This window comes from Neophocaena asiaeorientalis, unplaced genomic scaffold (genome assembly GCF_003031525.2).
Source record: "Neophocaena asiaeorientalis asiaeorientalis breed wild unplaced genomic scaffold, Neophocaena_asiaeorientalis_V1.1 scaffold84, whole genome shotgun sequence".
In the NCBI taxonomy this organism is placed as follows: Eukaryota; Metazoa; Chordata; class Mammalia; order Artiodactyla; family Phocoenidae; genus Neophocaena; species Neophocaena asiaeorientalis.
Window position 1 is genome coordinate 2767746 of NW_020173656.1, and position 21050 is coordinate 2788795.

A 21050-nucleotide genomic window follows, 5' to 3' on the forward strand; every position below is an offset into this window, starting at 1 on the left:
CAGTCTTCCGCTCTCTAGCCCCTGAGAACCCTGCAACAGCACTTCCTTATTCCCAGTAAGCAAGGATCTGTGCACTTTCCAACCCAAAGGGAGAGCTGGTGGACAGCTTTGGCAGCACTGAGACTTCAAAGCTGCTCCAGGGGTCCAGGTGGACCATTGGGTCTCCTCCCAGGAAGGCTCATTCTGTTCAGAGCCCTTGTATCCCAAGCCCCTGGAGCTTGATGAGGCCTTTGGGAGCACCCTGGGTGTGTTTTCCTGATCCTGAGGCCCTCAGCCTTGTTCCACGAGGGAAGGGAAGAGGGAATCCATGGATCTGTGGAGGCCATCTCACCTACCCCCAAAAGGTACCACCTTGCAATAAGTCCTCTGCATCTGCCTGCCCAGGACAACACAAGGCAACTACAGGAAAGAAAAAGGAAAGTTGGAAATCATGCAGTGGAGGAGAGAGAAGTTTTCGATGAACCAAGGCCAGTCAATGCCTGGGGTTTCCAGGACTTGAGGATTTGGACCTTTCATTTCCCCAGAGGACTCGGGGGCAGGTCCTCCTTTTCATCAGGTGCCCCCTGCTCCTTCCCTCCGTTTTGCCCTTCTGCTGGACCAGAAACTCCTTCCACCACCAAATGTTTGCTGAGCCCCAGCTGGAGCCCAGGGCACCTGAAGGCTATGCGGGGAGCTCACTGAAAATAGGGCATGGTCTGGTGAGGCAGGGCTGGCCTCCTGGTGTGCTGAGTATCTTCTGGGCTAAGGAACTTCCTCACTGTGACTCCTTTTTAAAAAATAGATTTTATGTTTATCTGTTATAAAAGCAGCAAAGAGTAAAATTGAACAGAAAATGCAGAGTCCCATGTACCTGCTGATGTAAGTTTTCAACTCATTTTGGTAAATACTAAGGAGCATGATTGCTGAATTGAATGGTAGAAGTATATTTACTTTTGTACTGTGGTTCCTTTTTCAACAGCTTTATTTACGTAGAATTTACAATAAAATCTCCCCATTTTAAGGGTACAGTTCAATGAGTGTTTTTTATAGTCATACTCAAATTTTAGAATATTTCTGTCACCTCAGAATGTCTCCTTGGCGTCACTCTTCCCTCTCCCCTACCCAGCCCCAGCCCCTGGCAACCGTTGATCTGCTATAGTTTTGCCTTTGCTAGAATTTCATATAAATGGACTCATACAGTATGTAGTAACCATGTTTTGAGATCCATCTGTGTCATTATATCTACTAGTAGTCTCCTCCCCATTTGCTGAGTACTGTTGCACCGTATGGATGTAACTGCTAGTCTATCCGTTGCCTAGTTGATGGATATTTGGGTTGTTTCCTTTGGCTGGGGGTGAGGGCTGTTTTGAATAACGCTGCTATGAACATTTGTGTATAAGCCTTTGTGGGCGTGGCTTCTTTTCAAAGCGGGTGCTGGACACCCTCTGCCCCACTGCGGCCCGGAGTGAACAGGGGATGATGAGAAGTTGGAGTAGGCCCAAGGCGAAAAGAGGAAGGGGCATGAGTGCTGAGGCACCTCAGTCAGTCCAGTCAGGCCACAAGGCTGCCAGAAAACTCTCCTTGACCTTCCCTTCCCAGCTCCGCCCCACCAGTTGCTCTGAACAAAAGGTCAGGGGCCAGGAGAGGGAAGACAGTGGTGTTTATTTCCTTGTCTCCATGGTGCTGGGAGAGCTGCACCAAGTCTGGAGTGTGGGGGGCTGCTGGGATGAGCTCCCTGGGGCCACAGCCCCACTGGTGTTATTAGGAATATTCATCAGAATGACATCTTTTTCAGCAGCTCGTTTCCGGCCATTTCCATCTTCCTTAACCTTCCATGGCCCATCCAGATCTAGGACCCTGGTCACCTCCCTGGGGCCCCAGACACCAGGCCCCTCAGCGCCAGGGCCCTTTAGTGGGTCTCCGATGGTTTTGCATGTGTCATCTCTCGTGATCCCCACCCTGTGAGGCACCAGGAGCAGGCTGTGCTCGCTCTCTCTGCACACCTCCGCTCAGAGAGGCCGAGAGGTTGACATAGAGTGACCCACCCTCACACATGAGCCCCCCGGCGGCTTCCCTTTCTACCCAAAGGTCTGGTTCTCAGTCTTAGATCACGAGAGGAATCCTAGAATTCCTTACAGCACAATAAGCAACTAACAACTCAATGGAATTTTGATTATTCACATATAATGTGTACCAGGTACTGATCAAAGAACTTTACAAATATTAATTTTCTCCCTATAACTACCCTAATGAAGCAGGTACAATTAATACCCTCATTTTATAGGTGAGGAAACTGAGGCACAGAGAGAGTAAGTAACTGGCCTGGAGCCACACAGCGAGGAGGCTGGAGAGCCAGGGGTTGGCCCACCCTTCCAGCTACTGCCCAAGGATTTTTTATTTGTTTGTTTCATTTTCCAGTCATTAATTTTCTTAACAGTTTTATTGGGGTAGAATTTAATGGTATAATTTAAAATTCACCCACGTAAAGTGTACAATTAAGTGATTTCAGTAAATTTACAGAATTGTGCAACTATTACAACAAACCAATTTTAGAACAGTTCCCCATCCCCTCCCCAGCCCCAAAAAAGATCCTTTGTGTCCATTGGCCACTGCGTCAACCTCCAACCGAAGGCAACTGCTAATCTGCTTTCTGTCTCTGTAGATTTGTCTTCTGGAAATTTCATATGAATAGAATTATGCAATATGTGGTCTTCTGAGTCTGGCTTCTTTCACTCAGTGTAATGTTTTTGAGGTTGACCCATGTTGTAGCATGTGTCAGCACGTCGTCCCTTTTTGTTGCTGCATAATATTCCATTGTGTGCCTATCCCACATTTTATTTATCCAGTCACTAGCTGATGGACTTTGTGGGTGTTTCCACGTTTGGGCCACGGCGAATAAAGCTGCTGTATTTGTGTACAAGTCTTTGTGTGGACATGTTTCCCTTTCTCTTTGGGTACATTCCTAGGGGGGGAGATGCTGGGTTGTATTGTAAATCTATGTTCAGCTTTTTAAAAAACTGCCAAACCTTTTACGCAAGGTGCTGCAGCATTTTCCATTCCCATGCCTGTGGCTTATGTTATACAGAGAGTGAGGCCAGGGTTCCAATCCTAGGGCCACCCATGCAACCAGACCGAGCCTAACTACAGCCCTCAACTGTCTGGTCAGTAGAAGGAAGCCCTCAGACCAGCACCGGGTTGAGCTGCGCCTCTGCTGCTCGGGATGGTCCGAGAGACTGGTAGACAAGAAGTTAGCTGTGCTACTTTCTACTCTAAAAATTGCCCTCTGGGACCGAGAGCATTTCTTAGCGGGAAATGAGCCGAGTGGCTATTAAACCAAAAGAAAAAACAGAAACACACGAACGGAGAAGCCAAGAGCAATCTTGCCAAGGGAAGAAAACCAACTTGAGAAGGCCGAGGCCTTGGGACACCCCCTCGGGCGCCTGGGAGTTGGCCCACAGGTCTCACTCTCTGGAAGCCTTTTCCATCTTCCTCAGGGGCTCAGAGAGAGGATGGTGGGTGTCAGGGGGAGGGAAGACACCTGGGAAAGCCATCAGGCCACTCCTGAGCCAGGGCTCCGAGCAGGAGGCAATGTGGCTCCCCAGAAAGACCTCTAGAGCCCTGCAACCCTCCAGGGAGGGAGTCACAGCCCCCCGTCAGCCAGGACGGCTCTGAGCCCTGCTGAATCTCCATCTTGTGCTACGTGTTGCTCTAAAGAGTCATTCTTACTAAGATTTGAAGTGAAGCGGTTTGGGCATTTCTGGGGGCAGCTGCAAATGAGAGGAATCTAACCCTGGCGCCGGGTAAGTGTCCAACAAAGGTACCTCCCTCCCAGCTCCCTCCCCGACCTGTCCCCTTCTCAGACAGGGTGTGGGGATGACAGGGTATTGCTGAAATACAAGCCCAAGGAGACACCACAGAGGCCATGGCGTGGACAGGACAGAATGGGACGCTGCCTGCCTCGGCTTACCCGTGAATCTCATCCACTCAGAACACGGGTAATCAGACCTATTTGGAGCCTACCATTGCCCTGGGGAAGGGTGTATAATGGCCCAGAGGTGTCAGGCCCTGGGGCTCCACCGGTCACATACTCCGTGTGTCCTGCTCCCGCCACTGGACACAAGCAATGTACAAAGTCCCGGGAGGGTTGTTAGCGGTGGGGTGATTTTCCCAAATTTTGTATGATAACAAGGCCCCAAGACCACATGGTACCAGATGGCACCCAATAAGCCCGGAAGATGATACAGGAGATATGAAAGTCATCACTTCTGCACTCAAGTAGCTCAGCCTCAGACCCTGAGGCACTGAACTGGGTGGAACAGTGTCCCCCCAAAATTCTTGTCCACATGGAACCTGTGAATGGGACCTTATTTGGAAATAGGGTCTTTGCAGATGTAATTAAGGGAAAATGAGGTAATACTGGATTTGGGTGGTCCTAATCTAATGACTGGTTTACTTCCAAGAACAGGGAAATTTGGACACAGGCACAGAAAAGACACAGAGGAGATGACTGTGTGAAGACAGAGGCAGAGGCTGCAGTGAAGCAGCTACAAGCCAAGGAACTCTCAGGATTGCCAGCAAGCACCAGAAGCTGGAAGGAGCAAGTGAGGATTCGCCCCAGAGCCTTCAGAGCGAACGCGGCCCCGCCAACATCTTGATTTTAGACTTCTGGCCTCCGGAAATGGGAATAAATTCCTGCTGTTCAAAGCCACCCAGTTTGTGGTACTTGCTACAGCTGCCTTAGGAAATTAACACAGTGACTAAGAGCTGGGGTCACCTTGCATGTAACACTGCATTGCTGGGGGGGGGGCAGAGGGGGAGGGGCAGAGAGGGCTGCGTGGGAGGAGGTGCTTTTCCTAGTTGTGTCTGCTGCTTGGGCAGGAGGCCCAAAGAACAGAACAGAACCTACAGTTCAGCGTGGCTCACGGTAGACCCGGCTTTGATGACTCATGGTTTATCATCTTTGTGTCCTCCATCGTGCCTAGAACAGGTACTGCACCCAGAGGTGCTCAGGAAACATTCATCGGCCAGGCTGGCCTGGTCTCTCTTGCTCTGTTTCTCTTGAGCACCAGAGCTGTGCCGCCTACACAGTCCTTGCCACCCACCGCTCTGCCCTGTATTTCTCATGCACTTTTCTTGTTCCTTGTATGCACTTATTCATCAAACTGATTGATGCCCAAGCACGATGGGGAGCTTCTAGACCAGAAGGGCTGACCTGCATTTTTCACTACGCCTCACCCACCTGATTCCCCATGTTCCACATGTCATGGTGCCTGCACACAGTAGGTGCCATTAAATGCTTAGTGTTTTCAGATGCGTTCGGCATGTGAGGAAACAGACGGGATTGGCTGGCTGGGCTGGAGAAAGCTACCCCAGCTTTACTCAAAAAGGAATTTAGAGGCTGCTGCTCTTTGCCAAATTAGCAGAGAAGCATCGGCACCTCTGAAAGTTGTCAACAGGGATTCCTGCTTACTGAGGCCATGCGCTGAGCCCATGATCCCCGCTCCAGGAGTGCGGCTTTATCCTGAGTGTGACCTGAGAAATGAAATCCCTCAGCTCTCACCGGCGGCCAGCGCCGTGTTAAACCAGAACCAGAGGTTCAGCCATGAGAGGGATGAGCATCTGTGCTGCACACCTGGGTCCCCTTCACCATGTCTTACGTAGCACAATACCTGGAAGTCAATGTCAGTGCCCGGGGCTGTGGGCGAGGCTGGGTGGAAGCTGGCAGTGCCTTCTAACCAGCCATCCTCAGCCTGCCCCATCTCACTAGCGTGCAGCTGGTCCTGGGCAGGGGTCCCTCTGGGATGAACTGTAGTGACCAGCCCAAGGAAAGTCCTTCAGGCACAAAGAGGACGTTACAGCCTACCCGGCCCTTCACATGAACCCAGGGAAGTCTCTTCACTCGGCACTGCAGGGTGAGGGGACATCGGATAGCCCAGCTGGACCGGAACCTAGATCCCTCCAGGCCCACAGAGCCTGGTCCTTTGGTCGGCTACCCCCAACCGTGAGGCCTCAAGGGAATTGTTTAAGTGATGAGGGTTTGCACTGAATGGCACCATCCACAACTTGACACTGAAAGATCATCCACTCAAAGGGGCTCTGAGTGTCGACCACGCCTGCTCTGGGTGGCCTTCAACCCACACAAAGACCCGGCAGCACTGGGGGGTGCCTGCTGCCCAGCCAGGGCCACCATCCAAGTGCCGTGTTGGTGGTTCTTCTCCCTTCTCCCGTCCGCAGGATATGCTCATCTGGGCAGCTGGTGAGCTGGAGAGCCGAACGTGACCTTCCACGCCGGGTCTCCCCAGAGACAAAGGAAAGCCTACCACCACACGGACTGTATCGGCACCAAGCTGGCAGCTGGGCATGACGGCCGTAGGGCCCCCAAATCACCTGGACCCCTGTGGCCTCATCCGCGTCTGCTGTGAGGGCTCGAGCCTCGGGGCAGCCCCAGAGCGCACAGAAGCAGGCTGGGCTCCAGACTTGTGGCACTGATACGGTCACGGGACACCAGAGTGTGGAAGGGTGGGTTCCCCCAGCGGAGCTCGCCTCCCGGCCCGGCCGGGACAGACACTAGGATGGGGACTTTCCAGGAGAAGTGGCTGGAGTTCCCGGCTTCCTGAGAGGAAAAATGGGGGGTGGGAGCGGGGCCCCCAGAGCAGCCGGCACATCCTGTCCACGGGGCTCACACAGCTGCAAAACAAACAAACGCTGCCCCCAGTGAAGTTCACTTTCCTCCCACGGCAAACTCTCCGCTGCAGGCCTGTGGGCTGCGTGGTCCTTCTCAGAACGACCCGGCTGCTTGTCCTTGGGAGCCAAGACCCCCATCTGAGCTTAGCTGCGAGCTCCAAAGCCGAGTGGTGAGGGAGGCCGGCGTGGGCTCGCAGACTGCCCTGCACGGGGCTCCCGGGGACCCATTTCTAGTGCTCTGGGGGACGTCGGCTTGCAGAGTTGTCTGCTAAGAACCTCTGGGTCCCGGGCAGGAAGCAGCATCTCAGAATCTGACCCTGGCAGGAGAGTGGAGGCTAGGACAGGTTTGGAAGCGGATGGACGGGTTTATTCGGCGGGGCTGTCTTGTGTCAAAGCTGAAAGGACTTCAAGGCCAGTTCAAGCCTAGACCAGTCCCTACCCTGAGGAGACAGAGGTGAGGTCTGGAGAAGGGAAAAGTCCTCTTTCCAAACAGGTCCTGGCTGAGCAGTTATTGACGGATGACCCCACCAGGCCGGGGCCTCTGGCCCCTCTGCCTCAGTTCACACAGTGGAATCCTCCCTCTGCCCTCGCCCTGCCCCATCCAGCAGCAGCCTGCGAGGCCTGGCATACCCCAGGTCCTTTGAGGGAAGCGTCCCTTGTTGAGACCCATCAGCCCGGGGCTGTAAAGACAGTGCCCCACACCCATCAGCCCGGGGTCAGAAAAGGTCGCCACTAACAAATGCGGGAATGAGCCACCGACGCGGACTTTGTTGGATGACTGGAGGTCAAAGATTGGCTGGTGGGTCACAGACCTGCGGCGCCGCGGAGCATCAGTATCTCTGCTGAGGTGTCCGAGCGCCAGGCCGCCAGGGAGGAGGCCGGGCTAGCAGTGGGCGAAGCCACACCGCAGTGGCAGCTTCCGCCCGTGGCCCCCCACGGGCACCTGCCAGCTGCACCCTCTCCCCTATGTCGCATGCTGGGGGCGGGAGGGAGCGGCCCAGAGGAGAGAACAGGGAGGAGAGAGAGGCCACGGCAGCCCATCGCCTCACCACCTGCTCCTTCCTTCAGAGGCCTTCCTGCAGTCGGCAAGAGCGCGGACCCCAGCATGGCGTGCGGGTGTGAAGGCCTGGCGGCGAAAGAGAAGCGGGGCGGCTTGTGCTGGGGGCTGAGGCTGTCCCGGAGCCAGCTCCGGGCCCCAGGGAGGCTGCCCTCGGGGCCCAGATAAGGCAGAGGGGGAGGAGGAACTAGGCTCTCAGTCCCCGGGGCCGCCTACTTCCTCTCACGCTGGCACCAGTGGAGGGGAAGGGGGACGTGAGACGCGGGACAAACCGGACTGAGCGCCCCCACCTGCCCTGCAGGTCCTGGCACGGGGCAGCAGGTGCTAGAGACTCTGAGGGCAGCCAACACCGGCCTGGCTCCGGCAGAATCCCTGAGGGATCAGGGTTGGCTCCTGGTCCCGATGGGGAACAGCCTGGGGTCCTCATCCCAAATCCTCCTTCCAATCCTCTCTGTCGAGCCGCACAACCCAAGGGATGACAGCGGTTGCATTTTCTTAAAAACCTGTGTTTCCTTAAAAACTCATTCTGAACATGAAGACTGTATCAAAAACTACAACAACGAAAGAGGCATTCTTTGCTGCATTAAACATGCACCACTCTCAGACCCTGTGCCGGGGCAAGGCGTCGGGGAGAAGCCTAAGGCACTGGCCCTGCCCGGCACAGGGCTCCTTCTCCCGCGAAGGAGGCTCCCACTGGGGGAAGGCCAGTGAGCAAATCCAGACCCTGAGGACAGGGAAGGCCTGGCAGCACCCACCGCTGCACAGACGGGGCCCTTCAAGTAGCGGCCGAAGAGCATCCAGCCCAGGCCTGCCGTGAGAAGGATGGGCACCTCAGCCACAGGCGTCCCTGAAGGATGCAGGGACACCTGTGCTCAAAGCTGTAATGGTGGACATTGGCCCTATGGCCAGAGGCCCAAGGAGGCCGTGGTCTGGCCAGGCCTTCCCTAGGAAAGGAAGAGAGAGGAAGACATGGGGATTGTCAGGCCATCTACACACCAGTCACATACTCGGTGTGTCCGCTGGACAGGGCTGGGCCTGACGTCTCCCTTGAGCTCTGACACTTGGGAAGGCACCGTGCTTAGCACCTGGTAACCGGAGGTGGCTGGGCCACCCCACCTAGCCAGGCTCTCCTGGGCACCCACTCAGCATCCCTCTACTGGGGACCCTGCCAGGGCCTGCAAGCCTCCAGGAGTCATGGTGACTAGAGATTCCCACCCAAACCCCAGGTTGGCCAAGCCCTCCCTCCCGTGCTGGGGCTGGCAGAGCCGGTGGGCACGTGCTGGGGCTGGCAGAGCCAGTGGGCACAAGTGGGCACAAAGTTTCCCGCCCCGAGTGGAGCCTCCCTGGCCCCCCGCGCTCCCAGTCTCATGACATCCTAGGGACTGGGCTCCTGGTTAGCAAGGCATCCCCACAGGCTCTCCCCTCCACATCCACATGGCTGAGACAACTTAGGCTCCACTTCCTATAGTGACCTTGCTCTCTGCATCTTGCAGGATTCCACGAACCCACAGGGCTGAGGAAAAGGAAAAAGGCGGTACAGGGGTCCTATGACCCGGCTTCCACCCTCCCTCTCTTGGGAATAGAGGTTCTGGCCCTACAAGTCCAAGTCTGCACCTCACTACGTGCCTCTCCACAGGAGAGAGGCTGCTGGCTCAGGAAGAGCACAGGGCTTGGGGGCGGTCAGAAGAGGCTGGGGGCAGCCTGGCCAGGCGCGTCGTGGTCCCGGATGTACTGTAAGATGTCCGTCTCGTCCATGGCTTGGATCTGCTGCTGCTGCTTCTGCTGCCTGGCCACAGCCTCAGATGAACCCGCCCTGGGGGGAACAGCTGGTTTTCTGAGTAGCGCTGGCTTAGCTGCCACTGGAGGCTTGGGCTTGGGCTGGGGCTGAAGCTGGGGTTTGGACTCAGCCCCCAGGTTCAGAATCTGGTCCAAGTCCTCTTCGACTCTAGAGAATCAGAGGGAGAAGCCCTGAGCACAATCTCCTGCAAAAGGGACAAGGTGCCCCCTGTCAAGGCAGGCACCCCTGCAGGGCACTGGGCTCGGTCCCCCCGCCTCCCAGACTCGCCCTTCCACCCATCCGCCCCCCCGGCGAGGAACTGAGGGGCAGGGCTCTCCTTCCCTGCAACCCCGCAGCCCAGCGCGAGCAGAGCCGGCCCCTTGGCAGCCTCTGCAAGACTGCTTTTCGGGTGACCCCACTCCAGACAAGCTGGCTCCTTTAGGTGACTTTTCCTTCAACCCTTCAAGAAATAACAGTAACAGCTGTCACATACGGAGCTCCTGCTCTGGGCCACGCACTTTAGACCCATTCTCTTTTGCTATCCTCAACAACCCTTGGGGAGGTACAGCACAATCTTCACCCTGCAGATGCGGACGCTCAAGTCCTAGGAGGCCGAGCCACCTGCCTGAGGTGAAAGCATGTGGCCGGCCTGAGTTGGAACCAGTAAGTCTGACTTGGGATGCTGGGCTCTCATCCAGGCCAAGTTCAGCCAGAGAAAGAATGAATGAGGGGCTCTAAGCCATCGTGGGGTGGGGTCTGCCAGCCCACAGTGTCCCCTGGTGGGCCACCCGGGTGTTCGTTAGACACGGCCCACCGAGGGCTAAAGCCAGCCTCGGCCATCAGCCACCAAGACTCCGCCACGCCCCGGACCTGACAGCCTGTTGGTGCAACTGAAGGCCACAGCAGTGCGACGGTCACTCAGGACCAGCCCAAGTCCTGAACAGCAGGAAAGAAAGGCAGCCCCGCTCTGCCCTCTGCCCGAGGGAGCTCTTGCTGCCAGCTCCTTGTGCAAGGACTCAACTCCTGCAGACCAGATGCACAGCGAAAAGACCCATTCAACCCATCCCCCAACCCGCCCACCCAATCAACGTTGGGCTGGGTACCTACCACAGCCGGCCTTCTCCGCATCCATTAATTCATTGAGTAATCACAAGACACTGTCTGGTAGCAGATGTTAGCTCCATTTTACAGATGTGAAAACTGGGGCACAGAAAGATGAAGGGCCTGGGGCCCACAGCTAGCTGGGGACAGGGGAAGGAGGGCAGAGGCACTGCAGGCAGAAGACCGGTGGGCCTCGTGCAGGCCACTTGGCCTCTCCAAGCTTTGGTTTCCCATCTGCCAAATGGGAAGAGCGGCATCACCCCACAGGGTTACAACCCCGTGTACAGAGACTCGCAGTGCGGCAGGCGGAGTGCGGTTCCCTCCCTCATCCTGCTACTCCTTCGGTGGCCTCAGCCCACCCCACCTGCCTGGTCCTCCGTCTCCCTATCTGGGAACGGGCTCCAGCTCAGACAGCAGCACGGCTGAGTAAAGGCAGGAGCAGAGGGAAGGCACCTCTGGCCAGAACAACTCCCGGCACCACAGGGCCTGGCAGAGGTCTACATGAGGGTGGAGGTGCCCTTCTCGGGAAGGGCTGCCTGCCAGGTAGCAGCTACTGAAGGGGCAGTGGGTCACCCTGCCTGCTTCCTGGGTCAGCCTCCTGTGATGCGGCATAGGCCCCAAGGGGAGAATTCAGAGCCTCCCACAGATGGCAGAGAAGCGAGCAAAAGGTGTCCCTCCAGACCCGGAGGGACTGACCCAAGCCAGGCCTTGAAAGAGTGAGTTCCAGGCAATCCCAGGAGGCATCACCCTGGGACAGGCTGGCTCCTCCTGGCAAGTTCAGCTCAGCTGTGTCCCCGCTCCCTCCAAGTGCTGCCCTTCCTTGAGCCCCCTGGGGCAGGTGCTGGCTTGTCCTGTGTCCTCCACGGGAGGCTGGGTACCCAGGAAAAGCTCTGGGGGACTGAATCACCCTCAAACAGGGGCCCTTAGGGAAATAAAGCAGCAGCTAAAAGCTTGTGTCGGAGTTCAGGATTTATACTGCTTGGCAAAGCAATGACTCTTTGGAGCGAATCAGGAGCTGGATTTGCTCTGAGGCAGAAGGTGGGGCAGTCACACCCGGGATAGAGGTGGCCACAGAGCATCTCTTGACAAGCACCCTATTTCCATCTGGGCTCCCTGAGTCACGGGTAAAGACAGGTCGCACGGACACAAGGTCCAGCTCCCCTCCCTTCCAGGCCCTGCAGGTGTGAGGTCAACCACTGAGGCCACTCCTCTTCCCCAGGTCTCTGCAGAACTTGACTAAAGACCCAAACTGGGGCCCCAGAGCAAGAGGGAACGGGGGTTTCTCAGCCTCCAAACCCAGCTCAAGTGCCCCTCCATGCTGCCTCAGGATGGGATGGCAGATGCCAGTGGTGGAATGAAGGGTGATGAAAGCACTGATGGATGGATGAATATTAGAAAGTTTATCATAAGGAAGCCCGGTTACCACCTGCATAGTCCCAGGACACACACAAAGAAAAATAAAATATGGTTCCTGCTCTCAAGAGGGTAATTCTTTCTTTACCAGATGTCTGGCAGAGCAAAGGCAGGGTCACAGGACTCACATTCTCTAAGGCAGTGACTCCCAGAGAGCCCTGTGGGATGTAGGAGGCCTTACAAAGGAAAGGGTCCCAGGGACCAACCGGAACGTGAAATGCTGCGTTGGCATTGCCCTTGAGCCACGCGTGCCCACACACTAAAGGCCTGGAAAGTCCTGCTTAACCCGGCCATCTGGCCACAGAAACCATTTGAAGGTAACACCTTTCAAACCCCCCAAACCGGCATTCTGCAGAACATGGGCTGGAAAGTGCCAGTGTAATGGATTTAATATAAACGACGCCCCAAGGTCCTACTGGGTCTGCCCCGCTAGGACATGCTGAGTCCTGGCAACGGCAGAGGCTCCCCGGGGCTGACCTGCTTCCCTGGGCCTCAGTGTCACCCCGAAGCACATAACAACAGTCCCAGCTTCTCCCAGGGAGCACTGCTGCCTGGGTGTCAGCGATGAGGACACAGGATGAGCGTGAACAGCTGCCAGGGGCCATGGGGAGATGTAATGACAAGGAGCCGTCGCTGTGACTCAGGCTCGGCGGGCACTCGGAAGGCTAACAGCCCGCGGTTGCTAACGAGGGGGGGTGGTGACAGCCTCCTGGGATCGCATGTCCAGCGCCACGTAACTCTTCCTGGAAAGAGAGAGCTCAGAGTCCCGTAGACGGCCAGGCTCGGCCTGCCTCCTGGGGACATAGATGATGCGATGCAGAGACGCACAGTACCCAGTGTGCTGAGGAAGCAGCAGCACGAGCAGAAGCCCAGGGAGAGCCTGTCGGCCCCGGGGTGGGAGGCGGAGCTGCCAGCCTCTCCTCCTCCAAGCGCTCAGAGTTCTGGAAGGTGGGAGGATGGGACACAGGCAGGCTGACCTGGGTTCCAATCCCCGCCTGTCACCTGGGAGCTGGGGGCCTTGGGCCAGTTACCTCTCCCACCCTCCATTTTCTGTAAAAAGGAGAAAATAGCACCTCCGTGGAGGGTGAGGGTGGGAGGCGGCGCTGCTGTGAGGATTAAATAAGATAACATGTAAAGAGCCCAGCATACTGCTTGACACACAGCACACACCTCGCGGCGGTCAGGTGTGCACATGTTCTGTCAATCGACCTCCACATAACAGGCTAAGCCTCGCTCTCCCCTCCATAAGGCCTGCCGACGGGTGCCTGCCACTGCCCAGAACATCTGCACTTTGCTCCCCCGACGTGCGCTGTGTGCTACCAAGTCAGTTTTATATATCTGTTCCCAAACCTGCTGATGCCAGTTATACTTGCTCGTGCAATCACATAATTTATTCTTTATATACACTATTTGTATACATGAAGTCCTGTCTTTCTAGAATCTGATGAGCTGCTGACAGCCCCCCACCCAACCCTTTCATCGCACCCCATTTGCTGCCTCCTGGTCAGCTCCCACCCACAGGCTCCTGTCTCTGATGGGTCGGGATTCCCTCCCTCAGAGCCCAAGGATGGTGAAGTGCCCCCAGACTGGATGGGTCCCTGGCTCTGTCCAGGCCACTCTCAGACCTGGTAAAGCAGCACTGGGGACACATGGTACCTGAACAGCTCCTCGGAGGCCTCCCTGCAGCCTGGGCGGGACGTGGGTCCTCCACCCCCGTGGGCGGCTGGCAGCAGTAAGGGGTCACCCAGGGGGACGGCTCCGCCGAGGTCAGGATCGTCAAACAGCTTCAGGGCTGCGGAGAAGACAGCAGCAGAGGGGTCAGAAGAAGTCCTAGCCTGTCCTTGGCTGCCTCCGGGGTGCAGGGTGGAGAGAGTCTGGCCCAACCTCCTGGCACAGCCAGGAGACAGGAAGCAATATTGTCACTTCGGTCTGCAAGGCAGATTGCAGAAGTACCAGAGGAATGGGGCCACGTGGGGCAAGAGACATGTGCTCACGGGGGCCTGCAGCCCCGGCCCCCGCCTCCCTCCACGCTGGGCCAGAGCCACCTGATGGCACCCCTCCCGGTTTCAAGTCCTTGCGGCCTCCCCACTGCTTTTAGGAGGAAACAGCCTCTTTAGCTCACACCCCGGGCTCCCCATGGCCCCGGCCAGTGGGATCTCTTAGCTCAGGCCCCAGGGCTGCACCCCAGTCTTCCTACAAGCGCTCACTGAGCGCCAACCACCGGCCCGGGGCTGCCAGCTCTGGGATGCAGTGGTGAGCAGACACGGCTCTGACCACAGCCTCTGCCTTCGAGGAGCCGGGGTCTACTCCCCACCCTCTCCCCATCTCCACTGCTCAACACTGCCCTTCGTGAAAGGTAACTGCAGCTTCTTCGCCTGGAATGTGCTTTGTCAGCAGCCCTGGCAAACTCCGCTGACCTTTCAGGATCCAGCTCAGGTACAGTTCCTCCACCTGACCCTCACCCAGGAAGCCTTCCCTGGGGTCCCCACAAGCACGGACGTCCTGCTAAGACCTGTTACAGGCCCAGGCTAGCCTCTAATGGTCAGGAGATGTCCTATGTCCCTCAGGGAGGCCCTGAGGCCAGAACTGTGATTCCCTCATCCAGGTGTTCTCGGCCCCAGCACAGTGCCTGGCCGTCAGTGGGCGCCTGGTGCAGGCTGAATTAATGGGTGACATCAGTTCCCTACTCTGGATGCAAACGCGGGCAGGGATAGGAAGGGTCAGAACAGGCACGAGTGTGGAAGTCCCAAGGCTGCTCAGCTTCCCTGTTCCAGCTCTGCGCTGGACCCTCCCTCGGGGTCCCTGCAGGGGACACAGAGCCTCTTGTTAGACTCCAAGTCATGCAGAGCCCCAGCAGGCCGGAGGCAGGCCAGCGTCCACTCTCCACCTGGTGCCCACATCTGGCTGCAGAGGTAACAAAGGTACTTCTACACCAGTCACAACCCACACTTTTCAAAGCAGCAAAGAAAACCACTCTTTGCTTCTGAGGGATGATTAGAATAAACATACAGCCCTGGAACGTTCCAGGCGATGGGGACACAAGGTGTGAGACTAGATTTCTCCAGCAGAAAATCTCTCCACTGACTGCATCTGCAGCGTGTTGACAGGCGAGCCGTCCTGCTCACGTGTGGTGGGTCCAAAGCCGCTCGCAGAGCTTGGCTGGGTCACCCGGGAGACACCGACAGTGAAAGGAACACCCCCGGGGCTCTACTTACAGTCCCTGGGGGGCGCGTCCTCTGCGGGGCTACGGGGAGAGGGCTTCCCGCCCGGGCCAAAGAGCCCCTCGTCGGGGTCCACCTCCTCATCAAAGATGGAGAGACAGGGCGAGGGTTTGGGCTTCACGGCCACTTCCTCCGGGCGTTTCTTGGGCTTCTTGGAGCTGGGGAATCACAGACAGAATTCGAGGTTAGCACCTCTCACAAGAGCCCTGCCGGCCAGCCACACAGGCACTGGGCAGGCTTGAGCTTGTGTCGCATAGGAGCTTTCCAAGGAGCGACAGTGAGCTGGGGACACGCTGCTACATAAGCAGCCCAGCCTTGCGCCCATGGCTGCTGTGGGGTATGTGGCAGGCAGGAGGCTGTCTGGACTACACAACTGACTGCAGACGACTCCAGCCCTGAAGGGCCAGCAGGACAGGCCACAGGCCACAGGCCGTGCCCTCCTTCCGGAGCTGCGAGGCCACTCCACCTCAGCACCCCGGGGGCCAGGCTCATCACAGAGCCACCGACAGCCGCTCGGACACAGGGATGGATGCACGTGAGGCTGCACACCTCAGGGCCTGGACCCAGGGGAGAACAGAAGGCAGCCTTGGTCAATGCTCCCTTGTTTCCACCCACACATCCCCCCTTCCCTTGAGCGGTCTAACCTCTGTCGTTCCAGAAAACACTTCAGTCCCACTGAGCCAACATCACCTCCTTCGGGAAACCCCTCTGGCTACTCAGAGCCCCAGTCGCCTCTGCACCCCTTGGGTCCCTTTGCGTCTCAGTCATCGACTGGCCAAGGTCCTGCTTGGGGCCAGACACTGCTGTGGGAAACCAGGAGGGGACTCGAGGAAGCTTCGGGCCCCAGGAGGGCTTTATTTCCCGGTCCAGGTGGTGGTTACACAGCGGACATGTCAGCCTTCAGGGAGCTGAAGACTGCAGATCGACACACGTCACTGGAAGGTATGGCGCCAGGAAATAAACAAACTTGGCTTTATTTTAACAAGGTGATCCGAGCCCTGCTGGTGGTGCCTGAATTAGCCATTTTAAGCTTCCTGCAAACAACAGAAATAAGCTTCTGACTGGAAGTGGGGTTTCCGTGCGCCTGTCTGCCCGGAGGGCCGTTCCACTGGACCGAGGTCACCAGCTGAGCCCATGCGGGCGATACTATGCAGTCAAACTGGGCTGATACCACCGTAAACAACGCACAGATTAACCAGCAGCAGATAAACACAGCAGCAGGGCGGCCCTGGGTGTAGGAGGCCAGGGCGCTCAGAGGTGGCTGTTCCCACGGTCTGGATTTAGATGTCTGCTAGAATTTCAGTCTCCCGGTAGAGGTGGGGAGAAGCTAGGAAAGGTGAGGCTGCACCTGCTGGAAGGCCGCGGGACCAACACTTCTCGGCGCTCAGGGCCGAGGCCCCAGCGGGAAGATCTCTCTCAGCAGATGAGGAAACGGTGGTTCAAGAAGCTGGGTGTCTGCTCAAGGCCACACGGCAGGCAGGGCCAGGGACTCAGTGGCCACACCCCAGTCCCTGCACTTTTCTCCATCTCGGGCACAAGCCAGATGGGCTCAGGCCACAGGCCACCAGGGCCACACCTCCGCTGTGGTGCCATCCCCAGGCCCTGCCTGTGGTGCTGGACAAGGTGAAGGGAGCCTGGGCTTCTCCAGAAACTTCATCTGCGCTTCCTCACACGTCTTAAGGAGTCAGGGTGTCCTGCTCTTCCTGGGGTGTCTTCCCCTTCTGCCTCACAGAGCAGGCAGAGCCAGTGCCGCTCTAATGACCCCTAGTAAGCGGGTACCGACGCGGCCCTGGCCTTCGGGGCAGGCCAGCTGGAGATGGCCATAGCCAGCCGAGACCCGCTGAATGAGAACCCCAGCAGTAGGCCCCGGGAGCTGCTTGTGTCCCTGTGGACTCTGATGACCGGCCGTGTTTGGGAGCCACTGGACCAGCCAGGGGGCTGCGGGCTCTGTCCCACGGCTGTCCCTCAATTACCCGTCGCAGCCGCCCTTTGCTTGGCTGTGCTTCTGCACCCGGCAGGGGCTGCAGCAGTGAAGGGCGGGGAGCCCCCAGCAGGGAGCTCGCAGCCAACGTCCGCAGGTCCACCCTGCTCGGAACTGGAACCGGCAGCTCTGAAACCACCCGTGGGGAAGGCACACACACATCCTCCCCAGCAGACTGGCCCCCTGGGGCAGGGGCTGGGGGCTTCCCACCGACCAGAAATCAGAGGGAGCACAGAGAGAAGGGAGGGTCTGAAGAACAAAGGAAGTAAACGGACAGACGTGATTAATTATCTCTGGAGGAGCCAGGCAGAGATTTCAATGATTTCCCTTCTTGCACCTACTTCTGGTTCGGAGAGCACAAATTAGGCCTGGCTTTCCTGCTATGTGAGTTTTCCTCTCAAATCCGATGAATGTTCCTGTTTTTCTCCCTGGAGACATTTTTTATCTTCTGTGTCTCGAACTGAAATAAAGCGACTCTACAGCCCATGGGGCTGCTCAGTCAGGCACCATCTGAACCCCACCCCGTTCCTCCCGGGCCATCCTCCGTCTCCCCGACTACCCCCGACCCGTCTCCAGGGGAGACAAAGAAGAAGAAGAAACATGGAGCTTTGATGGCTGAAAGCCCCAGGGTCCTGTCCTGGTTTAGCCCCAAATTCTGGGGACTCAGCAGTGTGCCTGGTCCAGAGCAGACACTCAATAAATATTATACAAAAGAACAGATGGATGGAGGGGTGGCGCAAGGATGGACAGACAGACAGACGGATGGGGGGAAAGGGAGTGAAGAGAGAGGGGCGGCCAGCATCATCTCAGACAGAGGCCTTCTACCCCACGGCTCCTCCTCCAGGGATCTCGCAGGCACCCCAGCTGGTCTCTCCAGTAGCCCCTCGGCCCTCCCGTAAGAAAAGCTCATCCTTTCACTCGGAGTGAATTCTATGTGCCAGCGCTTGGGAAGTACCTCCCATGGGCAAGAACCTGTGCTGGGTGATGAGGGCACAGAGGTGAGGAAGACCTGGCACTGTCCCCAGAAGCTCACAGCCGAGCAGGGTCACAGACATACACCCGTCATCACCACACAGGGCACTCATTCCGTGATAGCCGGAGCCCCGAGGAAGGAGCCAACCCAGCCCGAGCGCTTCCTAGGGGAGGTGGTGTAGAGGTGGGCAGTGACCTGTGGGGCTGAGGGCAGAAGACTGACACAGGCAGAGAGACCCTCAATCTGTGAGGGGCTGCGGGACTGGGCACCACCGGGAACCCAGTGCCCCGTGGAAGCTTTGCTCCTGGTTCCTGGAGGAACGACCAGGGCCCGGACTGGGGAAAGTGAGAGCAGGGAGGCCGTCAGAAGGCAAAGTGCTGATAAATGTGGACTGCTGAAGTGACCCGTGGGCAGAAGGGACAAGTTTAGGATGGTGCCAGATTCTGACTCAGGGACAGGACAGGCATTTCAATGTCAGGTGAGTCACTCAGACTCCAAGCCCGTTCCCTCCCCTCCCTCACACATCGTGTGAGCGTGGACTCAGACTGCACACACGGCTACGGTCCTGGCGCCCCCTCTGTCCCCCCTCAGCTCCTTTCCACCCGCATCCACCCGGGTGCCCGCAGGACACACCACCCAGTTCTGCTGTGCCCGCCACCAGCACACCCTCTGCACGGAGCCATAAATGATGCCCCCCCTTCTCCCTCCTCCAAAGGAAGGCTGGTGCGATCAGACTCCTGTCACCAGGGATGGGGCAACTGAGCATCAAACAGTGGGGTCTGCAATGGACGGAACTGCAGCTGCCGACCTTGTGCGGGTTCCCGCACAGCACGGGTTGCAGGAGGTCGGGGGTGGGCGGCGGTGGGGGGAGGTCCCTGGACTGGTGCAGGCACATCGAACCGCGCTCCTGCAGTGCACACGCGTGTGCACGCGCAGACGTCAGCTTTCCTGCTGTGTGTGCCTGATAGAAGACAGATGTCCAGGCCAGGCCACATCCTGCAGGCGGGCGGGGAGCGCGCATGAGTTACAGGCAGCAGGTGCCACAGCTGACAGCTCTGACAGGCCAAGGCGCGGCCCTGCTCCACGGGGCTCAGGCGGCTCTGGTGACAGGGACTGACACGAGAACGTCCTCCCCTCCGGCCACCCGGGGGGCTCGTGTCAGTGTTCCCGGATGCACCTGCCCCTGTGACAGATCCCCGATGGGGACCAAGGGCCCAGGTCCTGAGTGCACTTGAGTCGCAGAGGCATCTGCTAGACTAAGCAGAAGACGGTGGATCCTTCTGAAGCCAAGACTCACAGACAACATGACTGTTACCTTCAGAGCCAGGGCGATACTACATCAGACACGGAAATCAACTCTGTTCCAAGCGTGTAACGTTCCTGCTTCAAAATACAGCACTTTTTAATCTTAAATTCACTTTTTTTTTTTTTTTTCCATTAGCGAAAATTCTCGGAGTGCCAGTAAATGAACTTGTGACGTTCATTCCAGGACAATGTGATTTGCAGCAGCGCTAGGCAACGGGCTTCCGCTGCGACCCGGCCACAGGAGTCGCGCCAATCACGGAGGACAGGCATTCACCCTGTGGGCCCACACCAGCCTCGCTGGGCCAGGGGATTCAGGGAAGCACCGGAGGAAGGGTGAGCAGGGTTGGGAAAGCTGTGCTCCAGGCAGAGAGAAGACACCCGTGAAAACGCTGAGGTGGGAAGGGCTTGGTATGTTCAAGTGCCCAACAACTGGACGGCAGGTGCATGGAGGGAGGAGGGGGAGGGTCTGAGGGGAAGTCGGGCCACATCCCGCAGGGCCGGGGATGGGGGCATTATGACCGGTCTGAGGGAGGACCCCCTGGAGGCGGATGCAGGAGAACCTGTGTACGACCCCAGGCCAGTCATCTCACCCTCTGAGTGTCTCCTTATCTGTTCAGTGGGAATAAGGAATGATCTGGAAGGTGCAAAGTGGAGCCTGTATGCTGCTGGGCAAAGCAGAGGCCTGTGATCACAGGCGCTGCTTGAGGATGTCTAGCTCACATAGTGTTTTGTCCCAACTGCCTCCATTCTGGGCTCTACAAAGTAAACCGGCCAGTCCAGGTAGCTGCCCTGGATGCCCATCATTTGCTCCTTTCCCACAAGTCACACTCTCAGCGGCCCCAGCCTGACTCTCCAGGCCGCTGGGCACCCACCGCCCCGCGAGGGACCAGGACCTCAGGGACCTCTCTCTCTTCTCAGCTTGTGGGGGATGACATTTCTCCTTCTCTGCACAGGGGCAGCCAAACGCTGCCCCTCACCCACCACAGCAGCAGCACCAAGAAACCAGGGCGGCCCGGCTGAAGGGGCTCTGCCACCCCCGGCTTGAAAGGAAAACTCCCAACCCTGATCACACCCACAGCGGCCCCGACAGACCGTATGAACAAACAGGCAACCGCCAGGCCAGATATAAACAGAACCCACAACCTGCAGCCACCGGCCCAGGAAGCCACACGGCAGTCTCTGCAGCTATGGCCCCAGTGGCCGGGCCTTGATCGGTAACTGCCAGCCTCCCTCGTCTACACCCTGCTTCCCGCTTATTAGGCCCAGCGACAGGCAACTATGCTCCCCAAGCGAACACGCAGGCTGCAGGCCGCCCCACTTCTGGTTAGGCCTCTGGCTTTCACATGCCAATAGTCTCCAGTCAGGCAGACCCGAGCCTTCCCCTTCTGCCACCAGAAATCTTTCCCGCTCCCCGCCTGCCTGTGAGTCTCTGCCCAAACGCAGGTGATGGTGGCTGAGCCCCCTGCTATGGCCTGCTCTGAATAAGTGGCCTTTGCGTGTTCTCATCTGGGCAGTCTTCGTTTATTCCAATACCCACAACGATACTCCGAACGCTGACG

General features: G+C 57.6%; 1 protein-coding gene across 1 annotated transcript in view; it reads right to left on the reverse strand.

Annotated features, from left to right (window-relative positions):
• Positions 1 to 2400: 2400 nt before the first annotated feature.
• The window catches only part of HS1BP3 (HCLS1 binding protein 3), a 41078-nt gene continuing 22428 nt past the window's right edge, over positions 2401 to 21050 (reverse strand). Inside the window, exons 5-7 of the mRNA XM_024747801.1 lie at positions 15227 to 15390; positions 13668 to 13803; positions 2401 to 9665 (exon numbers count right to left, since the gene is read on the reverse strand). Coding sequence (XP_024603569.1) covers positions 9401 to 9665; positions 13668 to 13803; positions 15227 to 15390 — 565 coding nt within the window. The 3' untranslated portion in view covers positions 2401 to 9400. The remainder of the gene's footprint in view (positions 9666 to 13667; positions 13804 to 15226; positions 15391 to 21050) is intronic.